This window comes from Cyprinus carpio, chromosome B18 (genome assembly GCF_018340385.1).
Source record: "Cyprinus carpio isolate SPL01 chromosome B18, ASM1834038v1, whole genome shotgun sequence".
Lineage (NCBI taxonomy): Eukaryota > Metazoa > Chordata > Actinopteri > Cypriniformes > Cyprinidae > Cyprinus > Cyprinus carpio.
In genome coordinates this window covers 20245231-20257427 of record NC_056614.1, presented here as the reverse complement: position 1 = coordinate 20257427, position 12197 = coordinate 20245231, and the positions used below count along the sequence as shown (strand labels likewise).

At 35.4% G+C, this 12197-nt stretch overlaps 1 protein-coding gene across 6 annotated transcripts in view; it reads left to right on the top strand.

Moving 5' to 3' along the window:
* The window catches only part of LOC109108993 (cadherin-13-like), a 355177-nt gene that overhangs the window by 109921 nt on the left and 233059 nt on the right, over positions 1–12197 (top strand). For all 6 annotated transcript variants that reach the window (XM_042744284.1, XM_042744288.1, XM_042744283.1 and 3 more), the window contains exon 3: positions 8900–9111. In XM_042744284.1, coding sequence (XP_042600218.1) covers positions 8900–9111 — 212 coding nt within the window. The remainder of the gene's footprint in view (positions 1–8899; positions 9112–12197) is intronic.

Sequence of the window (12197 nt, the reverse complement as noted above, 5' to 3'; positions counted from 1 at the left end):
AACCTAAATATTTTATCAGGAGCATTTATACTGGGATGTTATGGAGCTTAGGAGATGTTACAGAACCATTTCAAGTAAATTTCTTTGATGTACTGAGATGGCCAATCAAATCAAAGTAGGCGGGGTTTACTGTTGACAGAAGCAGAACGCAATTCGCGAAGCATCAGTTTAACCTTGAAGACAGACAGGTAAGATGAAGCTGCAAATCATTAAATATTAGTAAACTTTTAACAATGCGTTTATAATAGAAATGTTAAATGACCTACAGCTATATTCAGTGATGTAAACTACTCGATTTTTTTTTCTCAAATATGGCCATTTTGAGAGAGAGAGAGAGAGAGAGAGGTGTAAATTGTCTGCGTCGGTCTCTCTCTACAAACAATGAAGCTGAGTTAAATACTTAAAAACAGCGATTTTACCCCCCTCCTTGCTGGGAAATAATGTAGAGATTCAGTATCGATTGATAAAAGTTGTGTGGTAGCGTTGACAACAAGTTTATGAGCTTCTGAATGAGCTTCTGAATGCGCGCACATCAATTAAATCAGCGCATTGATATTGAACGGTGATTAAACTGAATGGTTTCAATGCATTGGCCTTTTCACACACACAGTGATGTTCAGTACGTTCACACTGTATATCTTTTATGCAAAAAACTTTTTATGAAAAAAACAGAAAAATGTAAAGAAAATGTTGCCGACCCCTGCTTTAGACAATGTGTGTAGGTTTGGAAGTATTTTCCCATTTCCTTTGAATTTCTAAATACAGACTTCTAAATCTGAAAGAGCATGACCAGCTACAGTATGAAATGTATTGATGAAACACGTAACTAATGTACAAACTTGATTTGAAGAGAAATCTGAACTATAAAAAAAGTGAAAATGAGAAAAAAACAACAACTAAGGACTCTATGTAAAGCCATAGAAAAACTGTTTTAGGTTCCCCAAAGAACCTTTCTGTAAACAGTTCTTAATAGAACTGTTTTTTTCTTTTCGTAATGAACATTTTAATAATCTAAAGAACAGTTTTTCCCACTATAAATAATCTTTTGTGCAATGGAAAGATTCCATGGATGTTAAAGGTTCTTCATGGGATCAGAGATGCCGAAAAGATAATCTTTATTTGTAAGAGTTTAAGAAGAAATCATATTAAATTATGGCTTCAACAAGCAAAAAACATTGCTAAAAACATCCACGCTCATGGTAGGTCTTTCTGAAAAGGTTTATAAGTTATTGTTAAAAATCAATTACGCTGTGGAGAAAATTAATGAGATTTTTATACCGGAACTCTACTGTTGCACTCTTTTGAGGTTTCTCGCTATCAGTTATTGACACAGCTTTAATAAGTAAATGAAATGTTGCTAGCAATTATCAGATCTGGGCTTTATTGTTATGTCATGTGCATGTCAGTGATAAAATGCTCGCCTGTGTATAAGCAGGTTCCCATGTGTGTATTTGAATTCTGCCGAGGCTCACTGCACAACTCCCGCAAGCTAATCCTCGTAGCACGATGCAATTTGAGCTCAAAAACACTCTTTTTAAGACGAGAGGGGTCTGCTATTGACAGCCAACATCAAAGCAATCCGTAGCTATATGCTCTCCAAAACACTCCTGTCCTCTACAGCAACAAACACACAATACCATCAAACACTCACCGCACTCCCTTTGAAATGCCTGACACTGTTTGCTTTGCTACTGGCACACTATAAAGAGCTTCCCCTTCTCATTGAAAGCAATCTAAAATGGTGTAATGGAAAGGGAAATGAGCAGATACGTGGCGTTTGAGAGATTTACTGTGTCTTTACTTGATTCGGTTTTCTGCAAAGAGTAATCCTTTGACTTTGCTGTTTGTTAAGCACAAATGGTTGTTTTCCTGACCGTCCTCAATTATGCTGGCAAGTAGGAATGCTTGACAATGCGTTTGTGTGCAAATATGTGTGTGTTGGTGAAGGCATTTGTGTTCAAAATGGCCCTGAAAGCTTTTGTGTTGTGGAAGATAAAAGAACTAACGGCCAAGTTGAAAAGGTTAAGTGCTCGAAGAGAAAACTTCAGTGGATTTGATTTGTATTGATTTTGGTAGATACTTCACTAACCAGTTACCCTGCTTGCACCTAACAAACAGAGCTGAGGTGAAAGCAAAACAGCCGGAGATGGAGAGGTGATGGCTCATGTCATATCTGTTCTGTTTTTTTCTCTCCCTTTCAAAAATAGAAAGAAACACACAAAGGAACATTACTGAAATTTGTTGCTATTTCAGCATTTAAATTTTACAGTAAAAAACAGTCATTAAAGGGTTAGTTCACCCAAAAATGAATATAAGCTGTTTTTTACTCACCCCCGAGGCATCCTAGGTGTATATGACTTTCTTCTTTCAGATGAATCCAGTCGGAGTTATATAAAAAATTATCTTTGATTTTTCAAGCTTTGCAGTCAGCGGGTGTTGCATTGCTTCATTCCAAAAGATGTGAAATAAAAAGTGCCCTTCTATTAATTTTTTTTTTTTTTCCTCCTGTAGCAAATCGATGTGTTTTTGTAAGATAAATATCCCTATTCAAAACATAAAAGTCACTTGAATCTAGCTTGCGCTCACTGTTGTAAACGGAAGCAGTTCCAGGGGAATTACAAATTAGGTCAGCTTTGCGCATAATCGAATGGTATATTGTCAAAACTACTCTCCTTTTTGCTCGGTGCAAAATATTGAATTCTCCTGGGAAGTTCTTTCTTGCATATTTGGAAATCATAATTACTACATGATGTGTGCTCTAATGTTTTCTGGACAGTTTTGTGGTTCTTTCTAATGTTTTCGCTTCCCGACAATGGCTTTTTAGCTCTAATGCATGGTAATGAAGAGCAAAGAATGCACATTAGGTGTGTAATTGCTGTATTTGATCTTTCTTGGGCTGCCACAGTAAATGATGGGAAGTGTACATTGTTGAACAAGTTTTTTAGTGTTTTGTACTCCAACACGTGTTTAAATGTACATGTTTAGGAGTGTGTGCATCTTTTTACATCTTTTATATCAGTAGAAAATATCAACATAGGCTCATTGGAAATACGAGCCTCTACCTACATTTCTGCGAAACTCAAAAAACATACCTATACACATGAATCCCTGCAGTTTCCAGTTGAAAAAGAACACTAGATGCAGTAAAACTCTTTTCATACAAAATATGATTTGCAGGTCTACAGTTTCGATTAATAAAGCATAATTTATCCATAATTACTTGCGGAATATCATGTTATGAATTGAAAACAATTTTAACATACAGCTTCATATGCATGAGTTTTCTAATTCAGTAGGTTTGCTCAGTAGCTCATGTGATATGGCGTTGCACTTAGGTGATGAAGTGCTCCAGTACAAACCCTTGAAACTACGGTTCGACAAAAGAGCTCAAATCCACAAAAGGAAGTTAAAACAGCACATGCATCAACAAATGCATTTTTATATCCATTTTGCATTTATTAAAACTATCAGGTAGGTTTAGGGTTGGGTATATATAGTAGGGGATATTTTCAACACGATAGAGCATTAACTTTTAGCGACCCTCATCGGATATTTGAATTACGAAGCTGAAGCAATGTAATACAAACACAGCAACATGTGCCTATATCAATGTAACAAAAACGGGCCAGGGTCACATATTGAACCTGCGTTTTAGTGCCACTCACTGGATGTTTTACTTTGAAAATGCCACAAAATGTGCAGCAAGGTACGTAATAACGGTGTTGCAGAAATATATTTAGAGGCACATATTTCGAATGAGCCTGGGTTGGAAAATATATTTCCTTTATGCAGTTTTTCTCCTTCAAGATCTCTAGCATATTTCTAGTTAAAAATTGTTATACATCCAGTTTTTTTTATGTGAATATATTAATAGAGTGACTTTATTATGTTGAACTTTTGAATATGTTGAATTTTTATTTTTTTATTTTTTTATTTTATTTACACAGGTGAAAAGGATTAAAATGTCAGAAATTAAAATTATGAATAGCCAAAGGAACCAAGAAATACATTTCCTCATTTTCTCACAGCATATTTATTTTATTTTATTTTATTTTATTTTATTTTATTTTATTTTATTTTATTTTATTTTATTTTATTTTATTTTATTTTATTTTATTTTATTTTATTTTAAAAATTTAGATCTTATATCAACTACCCATTTATTTATTTATTTGAAGTTCTACTAGCTTTTTAAAACTAATTCTGAAATATATGATGTTGTAGGTTACACAATGGCTGCAAATATATAGGGGGAAAAACAGCTCTATAATCCACTTGTCGTGCAGTTTTAATGAAACCGATATGAAATACTGTTTCCTGGTCAGTTCAAAATATTTATGGCTGAGGCAACAAAAATGACACTTGCCTATGATATACACTCATTTTAACCTGCTGCCAGCGAGTATCAGTTTATTTTCCCAGTTCCCACTTTTAACTGTCTGACCTAAGATGGATGACTATTGTTACACCAGAAATCACAGAGCACAATTTGACAAAGGCCTTGTGAGATGTTGAGAAACACAGGGGCGAGAAGAAGATCTAGATGAGAGAGGAAGACAAAAATGCGAGATTGAGATGAGCAAGACGAGCAATTGTTGAAAGGTGGACATTTAGAGAATAAACCAACTACAAAAACATGCATGAACAAGTTGAAAGGCTAGGAAACAACAAAGCTGAGAGTATAATTAGAGCACACGTGTTCCTCTGAGCTCTACAATTGTGCTGTTGATGGTAACCGGAACAGTGATAGGTGGGTAGTTTGACAGACAGACTGAACTCATTACAGCCGAGGTGCAAGAGCAGATCTCAGCACACAACAGCGGCACACACTGCCCTGCACTGCTATCGTCCCTGGAGCCCGCAGAGAGACATGAACACGGGAGCTCATTAAGACCCTCAGTCTAACTCTCCCAGTGTCTTAACCCGAGCCCACATCACATTCAGAGTGTGAGAGATTGACTCTGACCATAGTGCTGACAGCAGCTGGGGAGAGCTACTGCTGTTGATGATTATTGGGAACTGTAAGGGAAAGACAGAAAGAAAAGAATCCGAAATGATCTTTCTGTTTCCCCTGGTGATTCTGTGCCTTTCAGTCACATACAGTACAGCACCTCTAGAAGAGGGCTGTGTGTTTGTGTATGACTACACCACATGGTCCTCAATATGTCTCAATGCTCTTTCATATGACTCTTCAGTGCATCTTCAAGAAAACTCCTGGTCGAATCAGGGGCCAGTTGCTTAAACCTGGCCGCTATGTTAAACTAGTCAGACCAATTAGAAGTTAGCCAAGGGATATTGAGTCTTATTTTTCAGATTCAAATCAGAGCAATCTACAGTACCTAACTTACAAGACTATTCTAAGTCTTTTATGCAACCAACCATAGGAAATTTCAAACTGGGGTTCAACAAACAAACTATATACATAATATCTATTTATTTATAATTTCATTTAATGGTTTGAATGTGCATTGCATCTTTCTTTCAAGTGACTTTCTCCTTGGGGATTTCACCTTTAGCTTGATCATTGAGGACTGTATAACTCTGCTGTCTCTCTCTCCCTCCCAAGATGCTTTTGAACAATATTTATAGTGTAAACAATGAAAAAATAAATAAAATGGAAACATTATTAATTTAAAAAGTTTTCCTCCAGGTTTATATATCTAATAGCATTAAACATAATATAAAAATATTAAATAATATTTTTAATATGATGCAAATATTTTCTTTATAATGATACATTTTCTTTCTTTTCATAATGTGTTTTCTTTAGACTTTAGTGGAGTGAAAATTTAAAACCAATTATTTAAGTTTGCATTTATTGAATTTAACATGTTGTATTAATAATACCATCCTTACTATTTTCCTCACACACTATTGCATTTTATGTTTATTTATTTTACACTCAATAATTTTTCTTTCCCTAAAGAAATAATTTATTCATTTCAAAGCATTTCAGCAGGGGCATTGGTGTTTTGGTTTGTATTTTTCTTTTAAAGAACTGTCATTTGTTAACACAATCTAAACATAACACAATCAAAAGACATTTGGACACCCCCCCCCCACCCCCAATGGTATCCTGTATTCCATATAATCTCATTAAAATCTGATTTAGTTTAATTAAGATTCAGTTTGTTTTATGTGGCACTATAATGTAGATTTTGCATTTCAGATTTAATACTAATGTATATCATGTGATGCTTATTCTTTAAATATCCTGAATTACCTTAAATGCGCTAATTGCCTGTATTCCTCTCCCACCACAGATATATTTTTGAATATATTTTATATATTTACTTTGGAAAATGCATAATGCATAATTTTCTGCCATGCCGCCTGCTTCCTGGAAAGAGCCTCCCCCACATAAACCTACACATGGTTTGCTGTCTGTTTTTGGTCTGCAGTTGAAGTGCCCACTTGAAACTTGAAGTAACGTCCTTATTCTTACCTCTGTGGGTGTCCAGATCACTTACAGTGTACAAAAAAAATAAAAAAAAAACAATTAACACACAAAAAGTGAATTCACTTGAAAGGCATCAAGATACCCTTCTCTGCACCAATGATTGATCCCTTTCGATGGAAACAGGTGCTTCTGCAGGCAATACAATGACTGTTCATTCGATTACCTGCAGTTTCATCACCGGTGTTCATGGAGGTTATCGATAGGGCGTCACATACTGATTCTGCCTCAATCAATTAGCTGAACAGATATGTGAGACGCTCCGTGGTCATACCGTGCTAATGCTGTTAGCATCACCGCAGTCCTCACTTGAGGATGCTTTGTATGGTATGGTGGCGAATTTTTAAGTGAGAGAACAAGACAATATCTTCATCTTGCACCTACACCTGCTTGCCTGAGTAATACATAATGTATTTTTTATCCGAACAACCAGCGTGGCTCACAAAGGAAGCAGCTTTGAAGAGAGAAAAGCAGTTTTGCATGTAGCTCATGCACAGGTGTGAGGTGTTCGAAGGTTTTTTTCCAGTTTTGGCGTCCTGCAGTTCGCAACGTATATATATCAAAGCTGCTAAGCAATTAAGTTAATTAGTCACAGAGGCATTCGTTATTGACGTGTCATGCTAAACACCTCTGGTTTTGGAGCCTGCATTGCCACATTAGTCGTTTTAAACAGAAATGCGATTTCTGAGCGAACACAAAATAATTTTACTGGCACTGTTCCAGCTCACTTACTCAAATGAAATCTTCATTGAATGCATTTAAATGGCATATTTAAATGCGGCTATAGCCGGTTACAGTTCTCACTTAAGCTTTTATGGATGTAATAGAATTTTCAAAAAAACATTGAAGGTTCAAAGGCTGAATCTCTGAAGGGTTTTAATGTGTGTGCCTTTGCGTGTATACATGTGTAGCCTTTGTAAGGCTGTAGAAATGTGTCACCCTGTACAGATCCTGCTATGCTTTTTATACCGCAGTGTACAGTATATACTGTAAAATTGATACATAATTGGAATGAATTATTTCTGACGTGTCGCAGCACGCTGGGAGTCCAGTTTAGATGCAGTGTGACTCTAGGAGGATTATTATACCAATATAATAATATAGTTATTATAATAGTGTATAATTTAACAGCCGTCACTGCTGTTCATATTAGCTATTTTAAAGTCTTGTTTATTGATTGTTACATTTGGTGAAGCTGTTGCTCACTACTATTTAAAAGTTTGGGACTTTTATTTCAAACAAATGCAGTATTATCCTGAAAATATATATTGCAGTTTTTCCACAAAAATATTAAGCAGCCCAGTTTTCAACATTGGTAATAAGAAATGTGATTGTGCAAAAAAACGGCATATTAGCATGAGCACAGTTTTCAACATTGGTAATAAGAAATGGAATTGTGCAATAAATCTGCATATTAGAATGGTTTCTGAAGGATCGTGTAACACTGAAGACTGATGGCTGTTGAAAATGTTTTAAGATTGTGTTTTAAAACATTGTTATTTTAAATTATAATAATATTTCACAATGGTACTGTGTTTTGTCTTGTTTTTTTAATTTTTATTTATTTAATTTTTTTTACTGTATTTCTGACTAAATATTTATTTATTTTTATTTATTTAATTCTTTTCCCCAAAAAAATCTTTACTTTGGTTATTATCGCTATTTTACTTAAAGTAAATGAATGGGGAAAAAAATTGTCACTAATAGCAATGTACCATAATTAAACAACTTGAAGATTTTGGTCATACTGCCCAATTCACATCTATTCACCCCCAGGTCACCTTTTGTTACAAGAATGTAACTTAGAGTGTCAAAGAGGATGGTAAACGGGCAGGAAAGAAAGAGTTATGGATGAGAGAAAGAGGGATAGGGAAGGGAAATGAGAGGAGGAATATGTCACAGAGGACGCAAAGAGTGAAAGCGAGGTATGGGGCGTCGAGATAAGATGGAGACGGACACGATCAGAGGGGATAAGCTGGCCGGTGTGGCTGTATCTTCCTCGGTCAGACTTGATGGGTGAAGATGAAAGTGGGGTCGATATTGTTGAGGGTTAAAGTTCTCTATTTCATGTTAATAACCTTTGATGAATGGGCCATATTTTATTTTTTATCTGCTTTCAGATCATGGATGAATGAGCGCTGGGATAGCTTCGTCAGGCATAGTCACCTTTCAGGGACATTTTTTGCGACTTCAAGTCCATTTTTCATCAACCATAAAAGATATATCACCTCAAAAGAGCCCTTTCTTGGAAGCCTTACTAAGTGACTTGTGAATGAATGCGGTCATCCTAACAATGCTAACTATGGATAATCCTATCGGTTAACCTTCCTTTTCATCTATACTGTGTAATAAGTGATATGTATTGACTTGGTTTCAAGTGCCAAACTTTATTTCTCCTAAGCTAATATACCAATCTTTTCTTTTGTCTTGCATTTTCTGTAGTGGTTTTCGACGACTGCGCTGGAAATGAGGATGTTGAGTTTGAAGTATCGAACCCTGACTTTCTAATAGACAAGAACCTGAATCTGGTTCCCAGAAGAGACGTGATTGACAGCGGAGATGTCATGTTTGTCCACGGTGTCAACGTTCATGTTGATGACATGGCACAGGTGACCATTATGGGAGCACCATCCAGATCTCCTCAGACACTCAGGGTGTGTGTTTGTTTGTGTGTTGGTTTATTTTGTGTTTTTGTGTGTGTGTGTTTTTTTTATGTGGTGTGGTGTTTTATATTTTGTTTTTTTATGTGGTTTTATGTTCTGGAGACATCGTATGTCTGGACACCCATGATTCTGTTCTTTCAGATCTGGACGTATGCGTCCGTCAGTGTGTCTTTACTGCCATCATATTGACAGACTCCAGCTCAGACTAGAAATTACCCATCATGTCCTGTCATGGTATCGTTGAGGACAGCCACATATTTCCTTCAGAGGAGACCAGTGGCAGAAATGAACTTTTGAAATGACTTGGTTAATAGTGATTATAATTAAATTTCAATATAGGCTAGACACTACCGTTCAAAATATTTGGGGTCAGTCAGATTTTCTTTTAAGAAATGAATACTTTTCTTCAGCAAGAATGCATTAAACAGATCAAAAGCAATATTAAAGACTTTCACATTGTGACAAATGATTTCTTTCAAATAATTGCTCTTTTGAACTTTCAATTCATCTTTCTATTCGTCAAACAAACCTGTAAAGAGCATCACTGTTTCCATACAAATATTAAGAAGCACAACTTTTCATCTTCGATAAAAATAAGAAAAATTTCTTGAGCTAATCTGCATATTAGAATCATTTCTGAAGGATCATGTGACACTGAAGACTGGTGTAATGGCTGATGAGAATTCAGATTTGCATCATAGGAATAAATTATATTTTAAAATATTAAAATAGAAAACAGTTATTTACTTTTTAAAGACATTCTAGTTTTGATCAAATAAATGCAGCTTTGGTGAGCATAAGATGCTTCTTTCAAAAACAAGCTTTTGAACATCCCTGAGAGAGAGAGGGAAAGAAAGAAAGAATGAAAGAAAGAAAGAAAGAACGAAAGAAAGAAAATGAAAGAAAGAAAGAAAGAAAGAAAAAAATATTTTATGAATAAAATTGATTCATTGATTCATTCATTTATTCACAGTGGTCGAATTGTAAAAAAAAAAATCAGGGGGGATGGTGTGGTCAAATTCATTTTCGAATTTATGTAATTTAACATAATGATTACAAAAGTTTTCTTATTTTTAAAAAAGTTTATATTATTTATTTAAGTTTTTAAATTTGCCTTATTAAATGACTAGTATTTATAAGCTTTTTATTATTAGTATTATTTTAATATTTTTTTTCTTCTTTGGGCCTGAAATGGAAGAATTTTGGTCAATATTGATGATTATACAATATTTTGCTAAATGTGCTTTTGTGCTGAAACCTTGGCTGGTTTAGGCCTGTCCTGGATTAATAATGATAGCAGTAAAAAACACCAGTAGGTGGCAGCAAAGCCCCTGTTTTTGATAAATGATTGATTGAATTGTTCAAATCAAACTATTCGTTCAAAAAGGCTGCTTCAATAAGAAATTAAACAAGCCTGTGTCCCAATGTGCATACTATCCAGCCTAAATTCTATGTGATATTAGTAATTTTCAATATTATTTAGGGCAGATAGGCTGGATAGTATGCACACTGGGATGCAGGGATAAGTGTCCATCTGAATGGGCAGTTGAAATCACTGGGCTCACTGATCATTCAAGGAACATAACACTGTGTTACTATGCACTGTTGTATAAAATGAAGATTCAGAAAAAAACTCATCTAGTGGTATTTTTTCTATAATTGCTTGGACTATAAGGTTATATAGGCTTCATCACATAGTGAATCGATGACTCGATAATGTCAGCTCTGCTGTCATCCTCTCAATCCCTCTCACATACAGCACAACAATATCATTATGTCAGGGTAATGTTTTTAAATTCTAATGCAGGAAAAATCATAACCTTTTCTGTTGTCTTCTTTTCCTGAAAATTCAAAAAGTTGCTCTAGAACCATATTGCGCGAAAAATTACGAAAACTTGCTTCCACTTGTGTGCAGCTTGTTACAGACCCAAATTCTGATTGGCCAATCGCCGTTATTTGTGAAATAGATAATTTTAACATTTCATTTGCATGATAAGTTTTACATAATACCACATTTATTAATCCAAATGGGGATGCCACACCCCCTGCATCCCCCGTCAATTCGAGCCCTGTTCATTCAATCAATTCATAAGCCTTCATTCCTGCCATTCCTGCATTCCTGCATTCCTGCAAGAACACAGGCAGTACAATACACACATGCGGTCTAGAATTCTCATAGGAAAATTTTAGGGTCATACTGTAGCTGTATTATATTAATGTAGTGCCATAGTGAACAATGGAAAAGCAACTAGCAACCACCTCTTTGAGATGATAAACTATGAATTATACTCCAGATGAAGATGTATAGCATGAGTGAAAAGTGATTGCTATGTGAGATCGGAGCGTCTCGGTGGAGAACAGCAGCCGTGTGAAGAGGCTGAGGCGAGAGCCTGGAAGCAGGGTCATTATGGCTCATACATCTCTGTAATCACAGTCAGACATTCAAGCCTTCAAAAATTAAAGCTCGCCCACCCAACCCACTGGTTTGTCCCGACAGGGAGAAAACCCTTGCATCAGCTAGTGAATGCCGAAGGGAAGCAGCTTTACTTATTGATGCCATATTGACTTAATGCCCATTTTATTGGAATTTTGATTATTGCATAAGTGCAAGTGGAAACTGGACAAAGGTCTTCCGTCTTCCCTCGAGGCTGACATTGAGCAATTCGAGCCACCATACAAGCACAGCAAGCCTGAAGAAAAGGCCTTATGAGAAAAGTGAGAATTCAGGGTATAAATTCAGTATTTTACAGAGGATCAATATATGAATTAATTTCATGATTTGTTTTTCCTCTCTAGCATTTCCTATGTGTGAAGAAGACTGTCTTTCCTTTGTGGAACCACCAACATGGAGTTAAAAAAAAAATGCAGTGAATTTGTAACCCTGACATTTCACGTCGGACACCTTTTTTGACCAAAGAGCAAAATGATTATTTTTGGTTAATGCATTTTTCCAAAAGAGCATATATATTAATGTTAATTAAAGCTTAGTTAAAATATTTTAATACATTATTTACTATTACATTTTTTATTTACAGTTTTATTTTAAGATTAGTTTATGTACTGTGAAATAACATGAA